This window comes from Melopsittacus undulatus, chromosome 10, assembly GCF_012275295.1.
Source record: "Melopsittacus undulatus isolate bMelUnd1 chromosome 10, bMelUnd1.mat.Z, whole genome shotgun sequence".
Classification (NCBI taxonomy): Eukaryota; Metazoa; Chordata; class Aves; order Psittaciformes; family Psittaculidae; genus Melopsittacus; species Melopsittacus undulatus.
The window spans coordinates 32,032,841-32,060,084 of record NC_047536.1 but is presented as its reverse complement, the minus strand read 5'-3'; the positions used below and the strand labels follow the sequence as shown (position 1 = coordinate 32,060,084).

General features: G+C 46.8%; 1 protein-coding gene across 1 annotated transcript; it reads left to right on the top strand.

The window, feature by feature from the left end:
* Positions 1–1,890: 1,890 nt before the first annotated feature.
* Positions 1,891–26,202, top strand: CABLES2 (Cdk5 and Abl enzyme substrate 2). Its single transcript, XM_034067192.1, has 9 exons — positions 1,891–2,381; positions 16,607–16,699; positions 17,428–17,505; positions 18,927–19,035; positions 19,726–19,891; positions 20,614–20,717; positions 21,102–21,208; positions 22,501–22,705; positions 23,162–26,202. Exons 1-9 carry the CDS (start codon positions 1,891–1,893, stop codon positions 23,300–23,302), a joined length of 1,494 nt encoding a protein of 497 aa, XP_033923083.1. The 3' UTR covers positions 23,303–26,202.
* Positions 26,203–27,244: the final 1,042 nt, after the last annotated feature.

Genomic DNA, 27,244 nt, shown 5'->3' with positions numbered 1-27,244 from the left:
CTTCCTGCTCCATCCTGTGCTGACTCAGTGGGACGATGACATCCTACAGCTGTTTCTGCAGGGAAAGATTGGGAAAAACACCTTATTTCTCTTTAACAAGCCAATCTTGGGTTCTAGGGAGCTGTTTGCTCTCATGGGTTCCATGCCCACTTATCCCTTGGCTTAGTTGATGAGCTTGCCTGCAGGAAGGATTTCAATTCCATTTTATCCCAATTATATTTTCCGCAGCTGTGATATGAGATGATGCTGCCAAAGGATTTAGGCTCCAAATGTGACCTATATTGAATAGTATACAATTCTGGAGATGTTCTTGGGGTTTTAAGGGTCGAGTTTCTATTTCCATGTAGACTTTTTAATGGAAGCCTACAGGAAAACTTTGCTTTATGTTTCCTATATTATTATTATTATTATTATTATTATTATTATTATTATTATTATTATTTACTATTAATGCTCCAAGACAAGTATTGATGCCCCACTTACAACAGTACACCAAAAAAGGACCTTACAAAACAGCCATATGAAAAGACATAGAACCCGTAGGTGTTTTATAAATCTATCTTTTATTCAGTGCCCATATTTCAGGTCCTCTCATCAGACATCGCTTTGATTGCTGGTGTATTAAGAGCTGTCACGTAGCTTCTTTAAATGTATTTGGCAAGAGCATTTATCATTCTAAGGGTCCTGCATTGCGGACACATGAATAGCTGCTTAATTAGACATCTCAGTAGTGCTTTGTTAATGGCAAATCTGGTCTGATATGTCCATGTCTATGGGCAAAGTCTTACTTGGGAGCACAAGCTGCTTTGGCGCATGTGAGGTGGGAAGCACAGGGGTCTGCAAGGACCATTTCAGTTTGGGAGGCCACCAGCACCCAGCAAAGCTCCCATAGCCCCTCCACCAGGCCCAGTGTCATGAGCAGTGCTGATGCACATCAAAGTCCCCCGAGGATGGAGGAAAGGGCAGAGCTTTCCTGCTTGGCAAGCGGTCAGAGCATCATCCCGGGATGTGGCACACATGGGGTCAAGTGTCTCGGGGTATGTTTATTCCATGCAGTATAAACAGAGCCGTCTGGGAAGCAGCATGCTGTGCAGAAATGCCTTGATGTCATTCTGTGGAGATAAATACCAAGTTTATGCTCTCCCAGATCCGGGTCTGCTTTGCCCATATACGTCCTGTGATCAGCGCTGCCTCAGCTTAGCTTCAGAGGCATTGGGATTCATTCTCTGCATGGATTTTGGGGCTGCCGGTGAGTATCAGGGCTGTGCATGGGGATCCAAACCCTCAAGGATGGTGGGATGGGATCTACCCCAGCCCTGCAAGCTGGTGAGCTGGGTCCCAGGCTGAGCTGCTTTTTATATGTCTGATGTGCACAGCCGGCTGCTGATGGCTTTAGCAGATGCATCCTCCGTTCCTGCAGGAAGGCCAGGAGACCTTGGGAACCAGAGTCACTGGGGGTTTAGTGAGGGGATAGGGGGGGAGAAGCAGCTTTAAATAAGTCATCCAAAGGGACACGGTGGGTGCTTGTGAGCGGATGCAGTGGGCTTGGGGCTGTGGTAGGGGAGCTCCCCGAGGGATGGAGGCTCTGCCTGCCTGACAGCCCCGGCGGTAGCCACGGCGTTCACCGGGACAGCCCCTGCCCGCCTGGCGGGGGCACCACCGAGCCGCCTGGGCACCCGGAGCCGTTGCGAGCCGGCACTAGGACCCGGTGGAGCCCTACCGGCCAGTGAGGGAGCTCGGAACTCCCCGTGATGACCCCCGGAGCCAATGAGCGCCGAGCCGCTGCCGGTTTCATTTACATTCGGTCGCGCCGCAGCCAATGAGCGTGCGAGCTGGCGGCCGCGCTGCGCCGGCAGGCGCCCCGCCCGGCGGCCGCGGCTCATTCGGAGGATGGCCTCCGGTGCGGCGTGCGGCTCTGCGCCCGCCCGGCCGCCCCGACAGCAGCCGCGGCCAAGGGGCGACTCCCGGCGGCGCCAGGCCGCGCTCTTCTTCCTCAACAACATCTCCCTGGACGGCCGCCCGCCCGGGCCCCCCTCCGAGCAGCAGCAGCCGCCGCCGCCGCCCGCAGGCTCGGCCGAAGGGGAGGCGGCGGCGGCAGCACCGGAACCGGCCGGAGCCCCCCCCTGCCCGCCGCCGCCCGCGCTGCTGCTGCCCGGGGTACCCCCGCTGCTCGCGGCCGCTGGAGCCAGAGCGGGGGAGGCGGACCCCTCCCGCGGGGGCATCTTCCTGCCGCAGCTGCTGCTGGGCGGCCCGCTGTGCCCGCCGCTGCCGCCCGCCCCGCCGGGGATGCTGGCGGCCGCTAAGCCGGGCGCAGCGGGGCTGCTGAGCCCGACGCAGAACGCAGCGGGCGGCGGCTTCGTGCTGGAGGCGCAGCGGCAGAGGTGAGTGAGGGGCAGGGCACGCCGGGCCAGCCCGCAGCAAACCCCCCCTCTGCACTGACCCAAGGGGCGTGGGAAGCGGTGGGACCCCCCCCACCCGGGGCCATGGGAAGAGCCGGAGTTTCCCAGGGCCCTCGGTCGGCGGCTCCGGGGGGTGAGGAGCGGAGCATGGGAAACGGGCGGCCCTGGGAGGCGGTGCTGGCCCCGCTGTCACCGGGGGGCACCTGCTCTGTACCGGGGGTGAGCGGCCCCCGGGGCTGGCTGCTGGAGGGGGGGGGGTGTGGAGGCGCTCGCTGGGTCTCTGGCTGCATCCCTGCGGTATCCCGAGCGCTGCCTCCTGCTTGTCCCTTCGCTCTGGTTCTGCATCTTTCTGCTTCCAGATGAAGCCGATGGAGTCATTGCTAGGTAGGACTCTTCGCGTGTACGCTGCCGATGTCCTCATCTCTGCTGCTTCTCTATGCAGTAACTCTGCGTATTAATACATGTCCGGGCGCTGGGAACTTTGAGTCAGCCTCAGAGGAGGAGGAGGTTCTGGCCTTTAGTGCAGGATTACCCCTGTATTTCCAAGGGGCTTCCATCAGCCTGAGAGTGTTGGTTTTCCAAGCGGTTGGAAGGCGGGCTCTGAGCTCTGAAGGAACTCATTTCAGGCTGTTTCTGGCATAAATAGCATTGTAAAGCAAGCTGGCCCTCTGAGCCTGCAGATAGGCAAAGCAGTATCAAAGGCTTTAAGTCTCCATGGTCTTTAGAGTGGCTTCAGAGCTTTGTTAGGGAGCTGAAACAGAGATGTCTGTGCTTTAAACCTGGGGAGCTCTGCTAATGCAGTTGGTGGGTGATCCCTTTCAGTGTACATCTCTGAAGTGTCCTGCACACCCAGGAAACTACTTAGAGCTTAAAGTGAACTTAAAGAGAAGTAGCTGTTCATCGGTATGGTGCAGAGATCCTTTTGCCTGTTGTCCCTCCTAGGTTTTTTTTCCTCCTTGAGCTGTCATTTACTATCCATTGCTTTTCTTGTAATGGAAGAGACCTTTTTCCTTGCTTCATGTAGAAACTGAAGCTGGGGCTGCTAGATGGATGCTTGGTATGCATAGTTTGCACTATGGGTACCAAGTACAAGCGGCTGGGTACCGCTTGTTGAGCAGGAAAGCCCGAAGCGAAGGTGTTGCTGTGGCACAGCTCCTTCCCAGTGCTCCACAAAAGCCAGAGCACTCAGTGCTGTGTGATTTCATTTCATTGCTTTATTACTGTAGTTAAAGCTCTTGAGGGCAAGTTTTACATTAGGAGCTTTACAAGCACAGTTACCTCTGCGGGTGTGACTCTCCCTGTGCCTGTTCATGCTGAGTTCTGGACTGATGGAGTTCATGTAAGTGATTCAGTCCTTTCCCTTCCCACGCCAAGTCAATAGCATAGTAAGAGAATATTCCTGGGATCCTCTCGTGTGATGTCCTTCCTGCCTCTTCCCTTGGCACCTGATTTTAGGTGTTGTGTTCTGCTACAGCTGTTCTAATCAATCCACCTCAAAAGAATGCTAAGTCAGAACTAAAAGGTAGAGAGAAGCACAAGGAGGTAATTGAGGGAATGAAAGGGCTTCTGTCTGAGTAGTGACAAAACAGACCATGGTTTTTCAGCTTGGGAGAGGTGGCTGAAAGGCTGTATTGTATCTCATTAATCATCCTGTGTACTGCTTACAAGGGTGATTTGGAGTGAGAGTTCATCTATTTTTGTACTTCCAAAGGGGAAAACAGCGAGTGGAGAACACAGCTGAAACCCTCAGGTTTCAGAAGATCCGCATCTTTACATGGTGATACACACATCTTTGGACAAGAGGAGGGTTTTATGCTGCCTGTGGCGGTGTGTTGGACACAACATATCTCATCCCAGTCACACTGGATTGGGTGAGATGGACCATCCCTCTGTAGTCACCATTTATTTTGTTGCTGGATGGCTCCATGGTTTGTGCTGACAGAGCATCCCTTCATCCCCATGGAACAGTGGCATCTCTTGCTGCAAATACATGAGAAGTGATTCAGGGACCACCTTTCCTGCAGGACAGTGATGGTTATGCTGCTTCCCCTTCTGTGTTTGCGAAATAGGATTCAGAAATCAACAAACCATCACAAAATGGGTTTCCTTTTCCTAGGACATGGGAATCTGGGTGTTGTTTTGCTAATGTTGCTACTCTGTATGGGTGAACTGTGGGATCATGCAAATATCCGAGCGTATGAAGTCAGTGGAGGGAAGGGGGAGGCGGAATCTGCGCTGTGACTCTGGACATCTAATCTTTGGTGCCCACTTAAGGCAGCTGCTCTCCTCAGAGTCCTTTTTTAGTCACTGCTGAAGCTGCTTTGAATTGCCCTCAGTGGAACCTCCCTTAAACACACCAGGAGCACAGGCTAAAGGGTCTTCAGATGCCCTCCATCCATGTTCAATGACCACTTCCCGGGGATCTCATCTTGCTGGGGTTTGCCCCAATCCATGGGGATTGTTTTATCTAAAACTGGCAGTTTCATTGGGCAGAGATTTATCATAACACTTCACCTTGTTTGACTTGAGAAGTCATGAGAAGCTGATGGGACAGGTCAGCATAGCTCGGGGCAGGTTGTGATGGCACCTCTGCTGGAGTTGGTGGTGAGTTATTAGTAACAGGCAAGGGCTAGAGAATCATACAATCCCAGACTGGTTTGGGATGAAAGGACATTAAAGCTCACCCAGCTCCAAGCCCTGCCATGGGCAGGGACACCTTCCACTAGAGCAGCTGCTCCAAGACCCTGGGATGGGGCAGCCACAGCTTCTCTGGGCATCCTGTGCCAGTGCCTCAGCACCCTCACAGGGAAGAGCTTCTGCCTAAGAGCTCAGCTCAGTCTCCCCTCTGGCAGGTTAAAGTCATTCCCTTGTACAGCCCCCTGTAAAAAGCACAACCTAAGGAGTAAGTGACCTGTTCAGCTGATGGAACATGGAGTTTCTCGTTGTTGCTCAGTAGCTGTCAGGTCCTTGAGGATGGAAACTTCAGCAGTTCAACCTGGATGCTTGGTTTCATTGTGCTGCTGTCTGAGCATGATCAACTTCATGACTTGAACCTTCCACTTTTGTTTTCCTGAGGAATCTTCTGTTTACAGGATCTTCAGTTACAACACTTATACCAGCCCGCTTAATCTGCTCCCCATCCCTCCTCCCTTCTCCTTTTCCATCTTGCTCTGTTCTTTTGTTCATTCACAGCACCAGCCTCCCAAGGAGCAGTGGAGGGAGGCAGCAAACACCAAACAAATCCTCATTCACAGCCCTTTAATGAATTTCTGCAGCTGGGTCTGGGCTTTCTGTGGAAACACAGATAACAGGGCCCTGAAAATAGCCAGGTTATGAAAGCATGAGGAATGGGAACCACGGCCCTTATGTCAATGCTTGTTGTGCTGCTGAGGGTACAGGATAGCATCATGTAAAGCAGCTGGGTTTGCTATATATTCACTGCATTTTGCTGGGCTGAAGAACAAATACAGAGAGTGAATGATTTGTGACTGATGCTTCAGTGTCCTTGGTCAGGGAGCTGACGGAATGCTCAGGATTGCTGATTAATCAGAAATGAGTGAGCTAATTTAGGTCATTTTAAGGGTGGGAGTTTAAACAGGAGTTAATAACAGCAAGGCTTTGGACCAACTCTGCTTTTGAGTGTTAATTGGGTGCTGGGATTGCTGACATAGGTGTGATCCCATTGGTTCCTTGGCTGGAAGAGCAGAAATGCTTGGTCAGGCTTTTATGCTTATGATGGTCACGATGTTGTTTTGTGCTACTGTCAGTTTAGCTGCTGGGGTCACTTCAAGACATATAAATATTGTCACAATACCCCCCTCTGTTAATAAACAGACTTTGTTGAGAAGGAGGAAATGGAATGTTTCAAAGTCTAAGTTTTCATTTCAAGCCTTATTTGGAATAACCTGAGCTCACATGGTGCTTTTCAGGAAGCAGCAAGAAAGCTGCTAGTTGGGCTGGCAAGCTTTGGCCTTTCAGAGGTGAACAGCAGACTGGGGTGTGCTGCTTGGGGGGCTGAAAATGAACATAACCTAAACCTGAACTTCATTGAAATGATAAGGCTGCAGCTTTCTCTTGTATTTGCAACTGCAGGTGAATTGTGTTTAGTATTAAATGCTTATAATTTAGAGCTGCCTGTGGTAGTTATTATCTGGCATTCCCAGCCAGGTATATTACTCAGAAGGAAGTTGGAATGTGGAAATAAGAAAATCCATGTCCTTGTATCCTGTGTGTCTCTGCAAGTGGGTCTGAGTCAAACAATCCCAGAGTTAACACCAAGGTAATGCAACCTCTTCATTTAAAAGAATCCAGAGGCTTTTAAAGTAACTTTGATCTCAAGGCAGGAGCTGTCTGTACAGCATTAAATGTACTTGCAGCTGATTTTACCTGTGGATGGATTAGAGCCCCAGGTTTGGGATGCTGTGGGAAAGGGGATGCTCTGGAAGCGCTGTTTGCTTCTTTCCCTTGCTGCCAGCTCATGGTTCCTCTGCAATAAGGATGTTTGGGATGAGCCATCAGCTGAGACAGAAAATGCTGCCAGATTAAATGTAAGAAGGGGAGGAATTGGTGGGGCCTGTAGCAGTGTTATGACTGGAACTTCCTTATCCTGGTGCTCCTTGGCTGTGGACTTGAATGCACTGCCCAAACCAAACCTTTTGTAGCAGCACAGCATTTGTGGCTGTTTCCTAATGTTTTACTTGTAAGATTTACTTTACAAGCTTCCTTCGAGTCAGGACAAATAACACCAGCTTTATTGGGCTATTATTTTCCAATGTAACTCTTGACTGAAGTCTGCAGGATCTCAGTATACTTGCTTAAAACATCCTTTCTTTGATTCACAGTCTAGAACAGTTATCTCTGCCCCTTGCCTTCCTCTCTCTGATCTCAGCTGGTGAACACGTGCCTCCTCAGGCTGAGCACTCAGAGCTCATGTTGAGCAGCAGCTGTACACTGAGCACTGTGCTGTCAGTGAGAAGGATGGGTTTAGGTTATGAGTGCTCCTTACCATGACTTCACTTAGCCCCAGAGTCCTTCTTGATAGTTGCAGAGATGCAGACTGCCCTGACTTGCATCCGCTTTGCCATCTGACCAGAGAGCTGTGGGTGAAGCTTCTTTACTGGGGCTATGGTTACTAGCAGTGGTTCTCAGTTTTTTGGCAATTTACTATGAGCTGGGATGAGGCCAGGGGGGAAGGATCTTTGCTTTCCATTTTAAGTGTAGTTCTGGGCTACAGATGAGCTTTTCTGCTCTGGGATCGGGTATGGAGTGTTTGCTTTAGAAGAGAGGGGGAGAGAAGTGAAAAGAGGGGAAGTGATTCTCACCTAAGGCTCAATTTCTGATTTCCTGCATTATGTATGTTTTAGTTGTATTAAATCTTGAAGACTTGATTTCATCTGTCCTGTATTCCTCCCATCAGCCACTTAGAGCTGTGAGCCTGTCAGGCTGAGCTGAAGATGCTTTTTTGAGCCTTCTTTTGAAGATTGTTCCAAAGTCTTCCAGCTCTGCAGTTTGAGTTTAAAAATGCAGGACCTGACGCGCGCACGAGCGTAATGAAACTTGGATGCTGTAATGAGCACGAGGTATTGTTGCTAAAGCAGGTGACTGCAGATGGAGGGTACTCAGCTACAGCCACTCTGTCATGCTGGCTCTTCAAGTGCAGAGTTTTAAACACCCAACCTTTGGTTTATAGCAGTTGTGTGTGTAACTTACTGTAAGTTGTTACAGCTCATTCTCTAGAAAAGCTGTTAAATGAAGAACCTTTAACTGGTCGCATAAGTGCAACAAGTGAAGTGATTCACAAGGTGGCTCTTGGATTCATAAGACATTCATAGAATCAGAATGGTTTGGGTTGGAAGGGACCTTCAAGCTCATCCATTTCCGTTGCCCACTGCCTGAGGCTGTGATCCCTCGGCATTCAGAACACCCTGACCCTGTGCAGCACCTTCCCCAGGGGATGCTCCTCCTGCATCAGCTCTTGCTCGGGGTGGTGGTACCCAACCTCAGCATACCCTGAAGATGGAGCTTGGTGCCTGTGTCCTGTGCTAGCCAGCCACAGCACAGGCTGAGCTGCTGCTGGTTAAAGCTGCTGCTTAGCACCATGGGCAGATTTGCGCTTGCTCTGCTGTGATCACTGCAGTTTAAGCAGGACATTTTGCCCTGGTGAGGCTACAACCTCTTGATTGTGGGTTGGAGGGACTGATATTGCAGTGGGAAGAACCAAGTGCCCATAAAAACACCGGGAGACCTCTCTAAACTTCCTTTGACTGGGTTTCCTCCAGTCTGTTTTGAATTGTTGTCTTCCCACTTAAAAGCTTCTTTCTTTTTCTTCTATTTTTTTAACTTGGCTTTATTGTGCTGATGGCTTTTGTTTTAACAAGGCACATGATGAAGTGACAGCATCATCTCTCAGAGAACTGCATGAGTATTTCTAGCATAATGCCCACAGTGTTATCAAGGACACACTTTGCATTTCTCTTGCCTAAAAGGTCAGCAGTTCAGTGCTTGGTGAGCAGAGCACAAAGCACAGAGGGACCAGGCTGGTGAGCTAGAAACACCTCCAGAAACAGGTAAAGACTGAGGAATAGTGGTTGTGTCCTGGCCAGCACATGTGGTTTGCTTTGTGAGAAGCAGCAGGGATCTTAGGAGTGGGCTTTAGATGTGGGCTCTGGGCAGAGCAAACCTCACATCTGGTTTGGAGGTTCTGTTGCAACAGATGGCTTTCATAATACTTACTGGAAGGCATTATTTTATCCTTGGATTGTCTAAACACTCTGAGCACCAAAACAATGTGATTTATGAAAGGCAATGAATACAAAGCTCGTTTCCTAGTGGCATTAGGTCTTAATCATGTGTGGTTGTGAATCACAGCAGCTGCTGTGAACAGTATCTAATTTCTTTCCTTGTTAGTATTTAAACATCTCCAGGCTTAGTGAGCTTCCCACTTACTCTGCCTCCACCTTTATGCAGATTATGCTTCATGTGTGCTGCTCCTCGCCTGTCCCGTAGGCTGTATGACACACTCTTCTCCTTGCACATGACTTTACTGGTGCCTGAGGAGTGCAGGATCTTCTCCTGGCTGCTTGGGACCCTCGGGAAAGCTCCGGGTGCCCATTCCCGTTTGCAGACAAACCTCAAATAAGAACACAAAGGTGAAGGAATTGGGCCTCCCCTCTCATTCTGAGGTCTTACAGAGGACCCTGCTCTGAAGCATAAAAGCACTTTTCCATGCTCATGCAGCTCATCTGGGTTTACTCTTTAAAGTGAAGATTAGCAGAGGAATAAGTTAAACCAGCCCTGCTGTGAGACTTGTATTTATTCTCTGGCAGTCAGACACTTAAACAAATATCAGGATGAGCTCCTGGGATGGTGACCTGTGATCCAGACAGCACGGTTTTTGTGCCCTAAAGCAGTGAGTAGCTGCCTTTGTAAAGAAGGAGCACTTAGCTGTGTGCTTACTATTGGTTATGCAGGGTGTCTTTGCCTCTCATTGAACATCAGAGCTTGAAACTATCTAGCCATGAAAATGGCTTGCTCAGTGCTGGGCACTTCATGGTGTAGGTTCTTTGTTAAACTAATTTGTTTCACTGAGTATGTGGGTTTGGTGATTCAGAATAAATGTGGTCTCTGCCTGCTTTTGGCTTTAATTACTGAGAACTTGTTGCTCCTGGTGAGCTGTACTCAATCTGCTTTAGAGCAGGAAACTCATTACTGTAAGCACTGAGGGTGGTAAGCCACGGGGCACTGCTAGAACAGGGATGCTCTGAGGCACAAACCTGAGAACAGCGTATGCCTCCTGGGCTGCATAAGTGATGGCAGATGCAAAGAAGTAAGCTTAAAAGCTGGAACTGGTTTCCTTAATCCCTTGATGGCAGTATTTTAGCTCGTCAAAGCAAAGCAGGGTTCATGTCTGGCTGTTGGCTCACCTGTAAGGAAGGAAAGTGATACAGCTTAATCCTGAAAATAATGTCTTGGCAAAACAAATGTGACAGGTAATGTCTTCCTACTGCAAACAGGATTTGGGAGCTGGGTTCCTTGTGCACATTACTGTTGACAGTTGTTACTAAGCTAATGCTTCCAAAAACCAATACATGAGGTTTTGCCCTTGTTGTATTAATAACTCAGTCCCGTGATGGCTGTGATTACACTGAGGCCTGTAAAGGACCTTACAAAGGGACATCCCTATTAAAATTAAACTCTTTCAAGTGGGAAATAGGAAACCAAATTCTAGGAGCCCCTGATTTTACATGCTAATTAAAAATCCTTGACCTCCCCCATGCCCCCATCTGTCAGCAGCTCGCGTGGCTAAAGAGGAACAGAGATATGAGCCTTGCTGCTAATTTTAGCCTTGTGCCTCAGGGTGTGTGTCTGCATGGGTGCATGCAGTGTGGGTGCATGCAGGGTAGCATCCTTCCCACAGCAGAAGAGTGATGGATGTGACTTCATCCCAAGCCAATTGACCCTGCAGGCCCCTTTGGCTGGAGGAGGTCTCAAATCATGTTACTGCCTTGAGAACATCCATGTCACAGGGCTTGGCAGTTCTGGAAGTGATGAGGATAAGAAGTCATGGCAGAAGATGCTGTGTTGCTGGAAATAGCTGAATGCCCATTGAACTCTGGCTATGTGGTTGGCTCAGTGCAAGCTTGTCCACATGAGAGTCAGGGGTTAACTAGGATGGGAGGAGAATCCCAGTATGATTCTAGAAGCTTCTGATTTAACCCTTGAGGAAGGAGCAAAACCAGCTATGGCAGGAGTGCTGCAACCAAGAGGGCAAAACAGAAGCTTCAAAATGGCCAAATGGCAGCAGCACACAGGGGCTTAAGATCGTGTCCACTATAAAGGCCAATATTAGGAGTTAAAGAGATTTATGATGGCTGTTTGTTTCTAAGCCTGGAATCGGAGCCTGGGAATGCTGAGCAGGAGTGTGAGTGCCCACAGGGCTGCCTCACCATTCCTTAGAGGACGTGGTGAGCCAGGAGCAGGCATGGAAGAGACCTGCCTGTACCTGAAGTCTGATAGCACAGGGTTGGTGCCTCTCTCTCATTCTACTGTAATATCTGCCAAAGAACTGCCAGCTTGGATGCTTCCCACTACAGCAGCATCCTGAAGCTGTACCTGTGTCCTTTTGGGTGTCTGCAGGTAGCCCAGCCCATGGATGGGAAGGGGGAAGATACTCCTGGTGAGCCATTGGCAAGGTGACTGTTCTTCAACCTGGAGCTGTGACTTAACCAGCTTTTTCCTTTCAGCTCCTAAGACGGAGCATGGAGGGATTACCAGCGCTATACATAGATTGCTCCGACCTGTGTCCTCTTTGCTGGCAACACTTAAGAGCTCTGTCAACCTCAGGGCTGGGGATCCTGCGTGCTGCTTGTCTGTTGTTGTTTGCTCTCTGCACTGAGTTTCTTTGCCAGTGCTCAGTGGGACTCTGGCAGGACCAGAGGAGGACAACACCAAGGCTGGAAGTGCTGAGAAGTTGGGTTTCCTCAGTGGGAAATCCATCAGGATTGGCTGCTGCTTCCCAGGGTGAGGGTCAGAAATGCATCATGGAGTTAATTTGTTGGGGTTTTATCTGAACACAAGATTTCTATTAATTTTTGTGGGCTTTTTGTTAAGTGCATATTTAGCTCATTAGGGATTTGGCAGGGTGTTGCCTTGTGTGTCCATGTGTGCACATGGAGATAAGAAGCCATGGCGTAATCCATAATTCCTCTGCTCGACAGCCCCTTATCTCAGAGCATGGGCTGCGTGTGTTTTCCTTCTCGGTGGGTCCCCTCAGAGGTGCTGGCTGTGTAAACACGGGTGCTGGTTTGAATGCTGAAGTTCTGGGAGGTTCCTGCTATGTTGGCTCCCAAAGTAGTGGCAAGCACCCAAAAAGTGACCTCCTGGCCAAGGATGTACCAATAAGCAATGGTCTCTCTAGCTTGTCAAGGAAATAGCTGGGACATCCAACAGGCTATTTTCAGGTTCAGGCTTCAAATAGAAAGCTCTTTAGGATGTTGTTGAAATGACAGCCTGCTCCATAGAACTCGTAAGCATTTTAATATCAGACACTTAGATTTCTAATTGTCAGGCAGCATGTCAATAAAGGTGTGCATAAGGTAACTTGCAGTGCACATATAGGCACTGGTATTCAGTTTTAGTGTTTAGTTGCATTTGGCAACAACCATTCTGTGTAAACTACTTAAAATCCTTTGAATTCCAGTGAATCAGGCCAAAAGCAAGAAGTGTTATCCTAGGTGAAGCTGCTTAGCACATGATACGTGACTCGATGGTTTTCTCATCAGAGCTGGGAGCTACTGAAGTGATCTTGTGCAGGCTGTTGTTGAAGCTTGGATTGGCTGTGTGAGAAGATCACTCAAACTAAAGCAAATATATATATATAAATCAGTGCAGACTGCTCAAAAAGTGTTAAATTCTGCAGCATGCTCCAAGTACTGCACTACTTAATAAAGAAGTTCTCTACATTAATGATATTGAGGAATCTAGCAAGTCTGACTGCAGTGAAGGAGCTGTGTTGCTGTAAAACATTGGCTTGAGCATAGCAACTGTTCCAGGTACTCTTAACTGGATTAATGAGACCTCTTTACAAGCACCCTGCTTTAAGATCTGAAGGTGAATGTCTTGCTCATCTGGGATTCCTCCAAGGTGACAGCTTCGCTTGAGGACTGAAGATATTTACAAGCATAGCTAAAACTGAAGTTTCCTGTTGGCAGAGTGGGGATGAGTCATTGTGGTTTTGAGTGCAGGGGCAGGATCCTCCCTTCACTGCAGCAGGGTTTTACTTACAGAGCAGCTCTTGGAGCAGCAGGTTCAGGTGTTTGTCGCTGTTGTGTCTGTTAATGGGAAAAGGAGGTGGTGTTTGGAAGGTGTATCATGGAGATACTGTGTTGACACTGTTCCAGGCCAGGCTGGACTGGGTTTGGAGCAACCTGCTCTAGTGGAAGGTGTCCCTGCCCATGGTGGGGGGGAACTGGATGAGCTTTAAGACCCCTTCCAACACAAACCAGTCTGTGGTTCTATGACACTGCAGAGTTTCTAGTGAGGGTCTGGCCATGGCACTCTCAATCCATCCACTCACAGCAGGATCCTTTCACAGAACTATGTGCTTTTTTTGTACCAGTGCCTATTGTCATTGGCATTAGCTGTGTGTTCCCTTTGCTCACCACACATGGCGTCTTTCTGTCTGCATCCAGGGGAGGAGGAAGGCTCTGGATGTTACCAGCTTCATTCCTGCCAGAAGGTTTGACATTGGCCTCTGCATTGGATGGAGGGTGTTTTTATTGCGGGTCAGGTGCCAAAGTAGACTGGAGAACCATGTGTATGTGAAAGCATTAAATGTTCTTATGCAATTCTCATTCAAAAGCAAAAAATAGCAATGATTTCAAAGTTGAAGTGCTGGTGAAGGGCACTGAAGCTGTGCCAGGAATGTTCTTCAGTAGGACCTGAATAGCTGTGCATATGTAGGAGGCAGTCTATAGCAGTGCTGAATGTGGTAGCCCTGTGGGAGGATTTACCTCTCCTGTGTTCACAGCAAAGGACACTGGTTTTTCTTAGAACCATAGAATCATGGAATACTTTGGGTTGGAAGGGACCTTAAAGATCATTTAGTTTCAGCCTGTTTGTGTTCTCATTTTCTTTTAAGAATAACTGAACAGTGCTGCTGAGAATCTGATAACAGCTTCCTTCTTGGGGCAAAAATACATGTTTTATATAGGAGTAGAAGTTGTTACAAATTCACAGAGAAAGGGCAGTAGTTATTTTAATAACACCATAAGCAGACTTTGGGAAGAAGAGAAATGTTCATTAGTTTGGTGTTCATTCCCTTTATATACTTGAGAACTCAGAGAGAAGGGGGAATTGTTTCTCAGGAAGTTGCAGTGGGGAATGAGGAGCTAACCTGGTTTCAGGAACACTCAGCTTAAAGTGTTGCTTTGCAGAACCTCCAGATAATCAGGATGCTCAGGGGACTGCAGCACCTCCAGTATGAAGACAGGCTGAGAAAGTTGGGGCTGTTCAGCCTGGAGAAGAGAAGGCTGCGTGGAGACCTCAGAGCAGCCTTCCAGTATCTGAAGGGGAGCTATAGGGGTGCTGGGGATGGACTCTTCATTAGGGACTGTAGTGATAGGACAAGGGGTAGCGGGTTCAAACTTACACAGGGGAAGTTTAGATTGGATGTAAGGAAGAAGTTCTTTACTGTGAGGGTGCTGAGGCACTGGAATGGGTTGCCCAGGGAGGTTGTGAATGCTCCATCCCTGGCAGTGTTCAAAGCCAGGTTGGACAGAGCCTTGGGTGATATGGTTTAGTGTGAGGTGTCCCTGCCCATGGCAGGGGGGTTGGAACTGGATGATCTTAAGGTCCTTTCCAACCCTAACTATTCTATGATTCTATCACTGGTGTGTACAACCACAGGAACAACTTCTTGCCTGCAGACAAGCAGTTTTGAGTAATGTTTATGTCAATGTATAAGGAAGAACACCACAACATCATCTCTTCTGAAGCGCTGGATTTCTGGACACCATGCTCAAGGAAAAGCAGATGGATTTTGTTCATGTCCAGAACTCTGGTTTGTCTCTACTGTAGCAACAAACTAGTGTGGTTTGGTTTCTTACCCAGCTCAGGCTGGAGAGGCAGAGTCACCAGGAATAGCACATTGTCCGGCTGTTTAAAATGAAGCTCTGGGCTTCAAGACCAGACTTAATCCCAAGTAGGTTTCTTTGATCTTTAACTTGAATCAACTGAAGCTACAAATGGCTTTGCTGTGTAAAAACCCTCCCATAGCTGTTAACAATTCATAAATCCCTTTTTTCTTGACCTTTCTGCCCCTGCTCCTTGCTCCTATCCAAGGTGCCATGCTTTTGCTCTGGTCCTGGATGTTGACTTCCAGGCATGAGAGCCTGGTCTTGGTCTGTCTGAGTGGTGCCAGAGCTCTGATACAGTTTAAAGTTGGATGTTTTTCTTCCAACAGTAGGTCTTGTCAAGCCAGATTCATACAAATCTTGTCTTATATGCTGCTTCTGCATTGACTTCCATGGCAGCAGTGTCCATTAGCTGAGTTGTTATATCTCTTTGGAAGAAAACCTTGGACTTGAATGCACGTGGCTTGTGCTAAAGCTGTAGCACAGTATGCTCAAACAAAAGCAGAAAATATGGAATCTGATAGCTGTAGTGTCAGTGTTTTGCTGGGGGTAGATGAATGTGAGTGCATTGTTCCTCTGGAAATTGCAGTTGTAGTTTCACAATTCGTTTGTAAATCTCTCGCCCAACAAAGAATGACTTTGACAATAGTCGTGTATCTTACTTTGGCAAAGTCTATTTTTTTTGCTTAACTGTAATATCTTATTACTGTCACACTAATTCACATGATTCCTACTATTATTCTCCTCCTGTCTTCCATTCTGGGATTTCAGATGAGTACTGAATACTCTTTGCTTCCCCTAATAACCCTCTCTATTGTTTTCTGGAGAGATCTGTCAATTTTATTGAGCTGCAGCCGTAGACTCTGTCTGCTGACTCCTGCAGCTGGAGATAGCTGTGTTCTGAACAGAGAGCACATGTGGATTCAGTCATCATCCAGATAGACCTGCATCTCTCCGTAGATTGATATAAAATGACTTATTCCCTTGCATTGGTGGGAAGGAGCTTTTTGTAGTGTATTTTGTAAGATTATTTAAATGAGCATTTGGAAGCGTTTTAGGTGTTTGAGTTCTAGGTAGGTGGTGTTGAAGGTAGTGCTCTTGATAATGGAGCTGGTATAAATGTATTTCCAGGGTCCTGGAGGGGGAGACAGGTTCTTGGCCTTTTTAGGAGCTTTGACCTCTTAGTTAAGCCCTCTTCCAACAACAGCAAGAACCCAAAGAACCTGCCGTGTGTCCTAAGAGCTCATAGATCTGTTGCAGTTCATAAACTCCGAGGCCATGAACTAATACTGTTCACTCTTCGTGGTGTTGTACATTTTACAGAAGGCGTTTTATCTCCCAGCGCTGCTCTCTAGACTTTTTAGAAGACATAGTGGAATATGCCAGTGTACGAAGGTACTTGTTTCAAAAGCAGCATTAACCTCAACTCGTTGCATGCAGTCCTCTCCTCCCTCCACCCTCTTCCACGCCAATATCTGAGGTCCTGCATGCACGTGCTGCCATCTGATCATACAACCGGCGTGACTTCTTTGTCAGAGCCCTGACCAGGTCGTGGGTTTTTGTTTGTGATTGCAGGAACAAGCCTATATCTGGGTCTCCGAGACACAAAAGTTTGAAGAAGATGCATTTCATCAAGAACATGAGGCAGTATGACACTAAGAACAGCAGGTAACTCCTGGAGGGCAAGGTGCCTCCTGTACTGGGGTGAAATAGGATGTGCTCAGTAGACTCTAGTTCAGTGCAGTTAGCCATTTAATATCAGTGGCAATAGAGTGATGTCCTGATTAGTTTTATGTGTTCTGTTGAAGGCAGTAGGTGCTCATATCTACTACCTCTGCAGCAATATTATAATGGTTCTGCTATGCTACTTTGAGCAGGTTGAATCATTCTAACACCCTCCTTATCTCTAGCACACAAAGAGGTTAATGCTAAGGAGGATTCAAGGAGAATGGCTTGGTTTAGCTGAATTCTTGGCTCAGTTGCTGGGCAGAAGAGAAAGGTTGAGGCTGCATTTGTATTAATAGAGGTGTGAGGCTTTATCTAAATGTAAAATATTATCTACACCTTTTCATAAGGCTTATGTAAAAATTACATAGATATGTATTTAAAGACCAGGATCTTCTGTGAGGAGCTCCAAGGTGATGACAGTTACTGAACACTGGATTCTGATGTAGAGCTTGGTTCTAAGCACTTACAGGCATTAAGTGCCTGCATCGAAGAACTTTCAGAATAAAACATCTGCTCTTGTGCTGCTTTCTGAACACATCAAATCCAGAGCAGTGTCTGTAACTTGCAGAGTGATACAAGAAGAGTCTTCTGCTCGTGTTCCATAAAAAGCTGCTTTTCATGCATCTTAATTAATATCCTGATTATTTTTTTTCCCCATCTGCTTACAGGATAGTGTTAATCTGTGCCAAACGAACACTGTGTGTGGCTTTTTCTATCCTACCTTACGGGGAGAGTTTACGGATCAGGTGAGTTGTCTTTAACTGCTGTGTGAAGTGGCTGGTTTGTGGGTTGCAAAAGATCTTTAGAGTATGGTTGGTGTAAGGCTCCTGTTTTGAAGCAGGTGAACTTATCCTACTATTTATGTGTAAGGACAAAAGCTTGCTATCAGGGCAGTAAAATCAGACATTGCCACAGTGTCAAAGGGTTCATTCAAACTCCAAGAGAAAAATAGTGGGAAAGGGAGACTTGTCTTTGGGTGTCGATTCACAGTTTCAAGCACTCCAGTCCTATGAAATCCCTGAAAGCCACTATGAACAGATGATGTGATTTGTTGCTGTACATCTAAAGGGGTCAGAAATCGGTTGTCTTTAGTGCAGTCAACTGAAAAACATGGAGCATCAGGGAAGGATGCTGTTGCCTTTACTGGAAACTTCCATGTTTTTATAGTGGAGTTACATCTAAATAAGTTAGGGATGCTCTTCCATTCTTCAGCTCTAAGCCATGAATAGTACTATTTGCACAATCAAAGAAAACCAGAAACAGTTTAAACTGAAACTGCTTTTGGTGTTTGTACTACACAGAACTGTCAATATGATCACTTATGAGAACCCAAAGCTGGTAAGTGGACTTCCCTGCAACCTTGCTCAGTCCCTTGTGCAGGCTGAATTGATTCTGTGAAGGTCTGTGATCCACAAATAGACCATAGAAAACACTAATTTTATTCAAACCCACTTGTGGCAGAACAATTGTATTGTCACTCCTGTCCTGTGCATAACTGATGCACGAAGGAAGCAGATGTTTAGTGGTGGGAATTGCATTGTATGCAAATGCTCTTGCCACGAAAATAGTTGCTGGGAAAATATTTCCTCACTTAATAGGAAAGCAGGGAGGTCACTGGAGCTGGTTTAGAGCAGTTCTGAGCACTGTGTCATTCTGCTTGTAAGCTGGTAATGCAGTTCTTCAGCTGAAAGCTGCTTTTTGGCATTGGAATATAGGTGACAAAGCTGCGTGGTGCCATCATTGAAGCGGAGTTCTGCTTCATTCTTAGTTTGAGCCTGTGTGCACAGTGGTTGGAAAATTGCCTTTCTGAAAGCTGGAAATCTAGTAGTATAAATCATGTTTGCTGTTAAGTGAGCATTTGGGTGCTGGGAATAGCATGGTCTTATGCAGAAATATAATATTGGGGAAAAAAGTTTACTTTTAATAGGTGTATTGGTATGATTTGAGTTAAAATGAAATTTGGGTTTTGAACATGAATATCATGTTTTAAAGAGAGTCATTAAAAATTAATGTTTTTGACGTGGTGGGATTGAGGGATTGCCCTGTTCCCACACAGGAGAACCAAGTGTTGGATTTGGCCGTAGGGTAGTGAACAGACCTGGTGTTTCCCAGACAGGAATGTGGACTTGTGCATGTTGTAATGTCACGTATTCTTATCTCCATTTAGTGATCTAAGAATGGAAGGACAGAAGCAGCGACATCCTTCTGGGGGAGTTTCAGTCTCCACCGAGATGGTGCTCGGACTGGAAGGAGTAGAGCTGGGTGCTGATGGCAAGGTAAGGAAATAGGTTCTTATCTTCTTGACTCTTGATTTGTAATGCCAGTGCCCAAACCATTACCCAGAGCAGGGGACAGCTGGTGGGTGAGCTGGCTGCTGTCACCCTGGGTTCAGTTCTTGCAGGGGTAATTAACTTAATCTGTGCAGTGCTCTGCCATCCCTAAAGTGAGAGCTGTGACTTTTCAGAGCAGCAGAAGTTTGCTTAGATCCTTAGTTTGCAATATTTGGCTTGTGATAATGTTGCTTCTGAAGAGGCTGTTGAAGCCTGTGATCACTTCTGCCTCTGCTTCTGGAGAATTGATTGGATTCTGGTATCTCGGGCAACATGAGTGATGTTTTGATAGAAATATGGGCAAAATAAAAACCCTTTAGTTTATATACTGCCAGAGTTGTACTGATGTGATCCTTCCTTTCTGTTTGCTAGCCCACCAGATTTCCTACAACACTTCCATACTGACAGTGTGGAAGCAAGATGTTCCTCATCCAACCTTTCCCGTTCTTTCAGTCCCACAGTTTCAAGGTCTCCACTCCCAAATACTCTATTCTAGTAGCATACATTCTAATCCCCAAAATTCTCTATTCTATGAAATTCCAACTCGGACTTCCTGGAGTCTGTAACTCCTAGATCTCTGGAAATAAGCTTTGCAATAAACTTCCCCCTCTAACTACTACAACTCTCTTCCTTAAGGTTGTGTCCTATGCAAAATTCCTGTATCCGACCAATGCCCTTGTGGTTCGCAAAGCCGACAGCCACGGTGCTGTTCCCTCCTGTCGAGCTGGTGCTTCTCGGAGTCTTCCTGGATCGAGATACAAACCTGTGACAGCAAAACCAATACCAGCAGGAACAGACCTTGGTAAGGACCAGTCACCAGCTTTGGCATCACTCTGCACATGGCAGAAAAGCTGAAAAGGAATGTGTTTGTCTGCAACAATTGCAAGGAATAAATTGCATTATTGGGAAGGATGTGCTGGTGCTGGAGGGAGGCTGGTTTAGCACAGCCTAGTAAAGAAGGCATGTTAATGAAGTATAAATGCTGAGCCTTAGGACTGAGACTTGCACACATTCCTCTGTGCATCTGGCCAAGTTCTGTTTATGCAGTTCAAGAGCACAAAGCTTTTCCTTGGAAGTGTGAACTGTTACATTACTCAACAAGAAACATCTGGTGTAGAGGTGGTCCTCCCTGCCTCCTAGTACAGCCAAAGAGTCTGTGACCAGAATCCCTTCTCTCATGTAAAAAAGCAAACCTGACAGCTCCTCTGTCTGTTAGATCAGCATTTAGGCGAAGGAATTCAGTCTTCAGCAGTTGTTTTATGTGCGTATTTGTGGATGACAAGCTTAGTTTCCACTAAGTCAAAAATTATGCATCAGGCATGTGCAGGAGAAAGAGCTTTGTGGGTTTTAATCATTCTGGTACCCAACTGGTGTATTTCTGAAATGCAAACATGCGGAGTGCCTGTACTGTACCTTGGTAAGGTACAGGGACCTGCCAACACTCATGTTTGCTCTTTGAGAACTTTCTAAAGAGGAAAGAGGGAATTTAACGCTCTGTACCTTGTGCTTTCCTCATTCCCTCAGGAAGTGATGCTGGGGAAGCCGCAGAGTATGATCCAAATATTCTGGATGATCCTCAATGGCCCTGTGGAAAACACAAACGTGTTCTCATCTTTGCCTCTTACATGGTGAGTGACTGGTATACCTGAACAGAGGAGTGAGTGCCTGGAAGATGCTCCTATAACGAACTTCCTTGAGGAAGGAAACTTCCTCTGGGAAGAAAGACCTGACTTTTTGAGAATTGATTAGGAAAATACAAATATTTGGGTCTGTACACTCAGTTTATTGAGGACCAACCTGACATACCTATCTCCACGGTGTTATTTGCTTCTTGTAACCATTTGCTTACTAGTTTTTTGTAAGACTTTATAGCTGAGATTCAACGTTACAGAGATGTTAAACTGTGAATAACAAAACTCAGGCTTGCCTTTGCTTCAGCATCTTTGGAAGACTTGTTTGGCACTGAGTACTGCTCACAAGAGAAATGGTAAATTTTGCCTTGTGTGTTTCAGACTACAGTCATTGAATATGTGAAACCCTCAGACCTTAAAAAGGATATGAATGAAACCTTCAGAGAGAAGTTTCCTCATATCAAGCTGACGCTGAGCAAAATTAGGAGGTAAGAAACAAGCACTGAATAATGAGAACATCATCTACGCTGTGCAAGGCTGCTTTATCTTCCACTTGCATGGAGCAAATACTAGATCTATTAATAGTATATATGATTAAACACTAATCTCTTGTTGATAGTTGAGCTGACTGTAGGATGACAACTCCTTACAGGAATGTTAAGGATGCTGTGAAAGGGTAACAGTTGGTTTTCATAGTTCCACCTAAAAGTGTTTTATTCCACCAACCGTGGTGTAACAACACTAATAGCCAACTAACAGTGAAGCATTAGCCTTGAATCAAATCCTTGTAACCTGATTGTGTGGCTGTAGTGCAGCCCCACTCAAACTGGATTGTCTTTCAGGACCCTCCAGCTATTTTCACCTTTCAATTACCAGTTGGCTGATGATGGACTCTAACAAGATTCTAGGATGAAGAGTGTTAGGTTTGGGGAGTTTTGGTAAAGAAAAGCATTTTGTGAAGGCAGGATTACACCACTCAATTCCTCATCTTCCAGGAAATGCATCTGGCCACTCATCAGTGAGATGCACTGTTGTGCTTTTAGAGAGAAGTAATCTCGCTGGTATTACACATCAGTTAATGCAGCCAGGGCCTCTGAAATAGCCAGCTTAAACACAGCTCTGCTGAATCACCAGGGCTACGTGTAACTCTGCTCCAAGGCTTGCTCAGGCAGTCTGTGTTCTGCTAGTGTTTTGCATACTCCTCTTTGTAGCTGCGTGGTGTGTCTGCACAGAGATCTTCTTGCAGCAGTAACATGAATGGCAGCCAGGAGAGGTAGCATCCACCATGAAGTCTGCCTTAATGCTGAAGCACAGGGCTGTATGTTGTGGAAAGCGTGTAAACCAGTCTACCTTCCCACTCAGACCTGATTCTTCCACAAGGTGTGTAGTAGACAGGTCCCTCTGCAGCAGCTGCTGTGATCTGCGTGACTTCGATGTAATCTGTAAATCAGGGTTGTTCAGGCATATGATATGAATCACAAACCAGTTTGGGAGCCCAGAGGGAATCGTGCAGCAATAGCCTGTGTCGGTGAAGCAGCTAAGTCCCCAGTGTTTATGAGCATATGAGGAACTGTTCTTCCACAGTCAGCTACGTTAAATGTTTGTGCATCAGCTCCAGCCTTCTGCCAGATGGACTTCTCCAGTCTAAGATTATCCTCATCATGGTTATACAAACAGGAGATTTGCCCATGTGCTCTTCTGCGTTCCCCAGCTGCAGCATTTCCAGAGCGTTTCATAAAAGCTGTCATGTTTGAGAGGGTGTTTCTTTTCCTCTTCCCAGTTTAAAGAGAGAGATGCGGAACCTGAGTGAAGAGTGCAATTTGGAGCCAGTTACTGTCTCCATGGCTTATGTTTACTTTGAGAAGCTCGTCCTTCAAGGCAAACTCAACAAACAGAACCGCAAACTGTGTGCTGGTGCTTGCGTTCTGCTTGCAGCCAAGATCAGCAGTGATCTCAGGAAACACGAAGTTAAACACCTTATAGATGTAAGTACTTGGGGACTTGCTTCAGGTGTTGTCAAAACCTTCTCTCTATATTATAGAACCAAGACGAAGATCAAAGCCAAGATTTCCAGCAGTGCATGCTTGCTTTTAATTTAAGACCAGCTCTTTCAGTCAATTTTATGTCTCATTAGGTCTCTTCCTTGATTAATTTCTGTGATTCATTAAAATTACCTAATTGGTGCAGTCTAATGTCCTGCTGATCCTACAGTGAGGTTATTTTTGCACTTACTCAAGCAATTGTGACTGTTGTGTGGGTGTCACAGCTGAGCTGATAAGCTGGTTTACTTGTCTGATCCCTGGCAACACTTTCTGGTCCTGTAGATACAGCTGAGGCCAGGCATCGCTGACTCCTGTTTCATGCTAGTAATCAAACAGTACATTGGTGTCTTGGGGATTAACTGATTCTTTCTCCCCCTCTTTTTTTTATTCCCATTATAGAAACTAGAAGAGAGATTCAGATTCAACAGAAGAGATCTCATTGGTTTTGAATTCACCGTCCTCGTAGCTTTGGAACTGGCGCTCTATCTTCCTGAAAACCAAGTTTTACCTCACTACAGACGGCTCACACAACAGTCTTAACCAAAGCTACGTTCAGCTGACAGCCAGTGGCGCTAGGGATGGCATCACTGAACACTGCTGGTGGAGTTGCCACCAGCCCTTCCACACCCCTGCGTGCATCCTGCCCTGGTGACAGCCACTTTTGGAGCTTGCAGCGTGTCACTGAACTGTTGAGGTGTACATTGTGGCCACGTATGGCAAGTCTGGGGGATGGTACCAGAAGGGTTAATGAACTTTGATTTTTCTTTTGGACATTTAAAGCACAGATATTCACCAGTCAGCTGTCATGGCTGCTTATTATTCCTTATTTATCCTTTTGGTTTTACTTAAAACTGTTCTTCCCTATGAAGAATACTATGGTATTGTTTCTTTTTGTTTATTTTTAAAGCCTTTATTATATTCCTTGAAACTAAAGGAAGCATCACTTCCATTCCAGTGCACCACAGAATTCAGAGGTTTCTAAGAATCTTCTTGCGTTTTTACATTAATGAAATGCATACTTTATTTTTTTAATGATGTGCCTAAAACTGGCTGGTCTGGTACCAGTGCTTTTTAAGTTAGTTATTTTATTTAGTGGGGAAACCTGAATCCGTGTAGCCATTTATTCTTTACCTTCATTGGCCTTGCATAGAAGGAAGACAATTCCAGTATATCTGCACTAATGATACACAGGGCATCTATTCTCTACTATACTACAGATCTACAGTCGTAAGACTGAAATTACTTCATTCCAATTTAGTTGACTATTATTACCTTAAGAATATACATTTGCTTTAAAAGGTTGAAAATCTCTCATGAAGTACCTACATGTTGAACAAGGTTGCTGCAGCAAAGCCATTGCCATCCAAATTCACCCTTTAGTGCAAGATGAGTGCTAGACTAAGAGCAGTTTTACTGTCAAATATTTCATTTCCAGTTTTTGTTTCAGCGTTCCACAGTCTGAGATAAGCACCTTCTTAGTATGACTGTATTATATACGGTCTTAAGTGTTCAGAACAAATGAGTAAGTAGAGCTACTGCTGCCAAATGAAGCCAATGTAACAAAGCATGCTCAATATTTAAATGCTACCTTTTTACTCCGTTCTTCCAGCATTGGTCACTGTGATGGTCCTCATAGCACTGGCATTTGTTGCACATCTGAACAGCCCAGCAGTGCTCTAATGCTTACTCAGAGGGTAAATAACTTCTCTGATCATTGCCTATTCCTTCATTTACTTTAAATATCCAGGTTGGGAATGAACTCTTGTTGTTCAGAACATTCTGTGATACTGGCTCTTGGGTTGATTTTCTAAAGCAATATTATTATACAAACAACTGCGGCCGTTTGCAAGGAACAAAACTGATGCTTGGCTATTACAACTGAGAAACGTGTCATTTAAGTTGGACTCCTAAATGAAATATTAGACCTCGTACTGAGGCAAGGGACTTGCTCTCTAATATGTACAGTAATGTAAATTCCTGTTCCTTGTATTAAATGTTGGTTGTAGCCAAAACCAAAGCTGAATCTTTCCTTTTCAGCTGTGTTTTGTCTGAAGCTAATTTGGCTTCATTAGAATTGCATCAAACTTTACTGGAGCCCCTTCCTCTTTAAGAAGGGCTCGAAGTGTATTTTTCATATATAGTGACTATCAGATCTTTTGTAACTGTGTTCAGCTGTGTGTAGCTTCAAGTTATTGTGTACAATTTAAAGTGCTTGTGACTTCTAACCCAGAAGGACTTTCCAGTCTCCGTAAGTGAGATGGTAACAGAGTTTGACAGTAAGCTTGCCAGTTATCTTCCAAAAGGTTTAAAAACTTGCCTACTAGTTAAACTTTCTACTGAATATAACTGTCCTTGCATGCAAGTAGTGATGTACTGAACATCTAGTGTATCGTTAGCCTTCAAATTAGCTAACAGTGAAGGCAACAATGTGCTCCATCACTCCTTAAAGTTATTAGGGAGGGGACTGAGGTAGAACTGAGCATAGGAACTTTTGGCACAGTTATCTCCAGAGCTAGCAACCCATTTTGGTATAAATGAAATCAGAAAATGCCTTTCTCTGGGAACTTTACCATATAAAGAGTTTTCTGTAACAAAATTAACTTTCCTTTCTTGCCATGTAAGGAAAACAACGCACTTTGGTTTGCCAGCCACTGTTCAGTGGAAGTTTGTCTAGTTGCAGTGGGCATTTGGGCTGCAGGGACACATGCAGAACCTACAGCTTCACATCATAACCCGGCAAGCTTTTGTTTTCCCTTTCAGAAGAATACATTAGGCTAAGGAGCATTAAGTTCAGAATGGTTCATTTTGTCTAAAGGTTACAGAAACGTTGGCTTGGGCCCATGGGGCTATTGGTGAGCTCAGAAGCCGGAGCAGAGGCCAGAAACCCTGCAGTGGAGCTGCACTGGTAGAGCGTGGTCTGGGGATGATGCCGTCCAGGGGTGCAGCTCATGCATCAGTGCCTCCGTTGTGGCGTCTGTGCAGAACTAACCTTTCCTCACAGATACGGTACCGTGTGCGTGTCTGTGCTGGGTTTTGTCCCTAGAGTGTAGCTTGCAGTTCTGTGCGGGAATACTTTCCACCTAAAAGCTGCCACCATGTGGCAAAGGAATATTATTGCGTTTAGCCGTTAAACTGAAAGCGGGACCCAAACTCACCCATGCATTTGCCACCTTGGCATTTTCACAGCCCAGCTCCTCCTGCTGCGAAGGGAAGCGCTGGTTTACATCGAGGCGAGGGGGGGTCCTTGTGCTGTGGAGCGTGTAAAGATGCTGCTGACTTGGCTCAGCGTGAACTCTCTTGATAAGAGCTGTACATTTTTTATGTGTTATGGTTTTGTCTTACTCCCTTATTTAAAAGCCTGAGTTGTAGCCTGTTCCATGTTTTGGGTTGGTTTTTTTTTTGTGAGATTACGATGCTGTGAAATAAACACCGTTTTGGTACGTGGCTTGTACTTAAATGCCTTATTCATTAGGGACTGTAGTGATAGGACAAGGGGTAACGGGTTCAAACTTAAACAGCAGAGGTTTAGACTGGATATAAGGAAGGAATTCTTTATTGTGAGGGTGCTGAGGCACTGGAATGGGTTGCCCAGGGAGGTTGTGAATGCTCCATCCCTGGCAGTGTTCAAGGCCAGGTTGGATGAAGCTTTGGGTGATATGGTTTAGTGTGAGGTGTCCCTGCCCATTGCAGGGGGTTTGGAACTGGATGCTCTTATGGTCCTCTCCAACCCAAACCATTCTATGATTCTATGGGGGGTCGGTTGGCTCCAGCCCCCTCTGAGGGCGGTCGGTGCCCCTCAGGTTCTTGGTGCCGTGAGGAATGAAGGCCCTCGAGGGGCGTGTGAAAAAGGACAGGACCCCTCGGGGTGACACCCGCGCCCCGCATCCCCTCAGAGCCCGAGCAGCGGCACCGCTCCGGTTCCTCCATAGCCCCTCAGAGCCCGAGCGGCGGCAGCGCTCCGGTTCCTCCATAGCCCCTCAGAGCCCGAGCAGCGGCACCCCTCCGGTTCCTCCATAGCCCCCTCAGAGCCCGAGCGGCGGCAGCGCTCCGGTTCCTCCATAGCCCCTCAGAGCCCGAGCAGCGGCACCCCTCCGGTTCCTCCATAGCCCCTCAGAGCCCGAGCGGCGGCAGCGCTCCGGTTCCCCCATAGCCCTCAGAGCCCGAGCGACGGCACCGCTCCGGTTCCTCCATAGCCCCTCAGAGCCCGAGCGACGGCACCGCTCCGCTTCCTCCATAGCCCTCAGAGCCCGAGCGACGGCACCGCTCCGGTTCCTCCATAGCCCCTCAGAGCCCGAGCGGCGGCAGCGCTCCGCTTCCTCCATAGCCCCTCAGAGCGGGAGCGGCGGCAGAGCTCCGGCTCCTCCATACCCCCCTCAGAGCCCGAGCAGCGGCACCGCTCCGGCTCCTCCATAGCCCCCTCAGAGCCCGAGCAACGGCACCGCACCGGTTCCTCCATAGCCCCTCAGCGGCCGCTGCCCCACT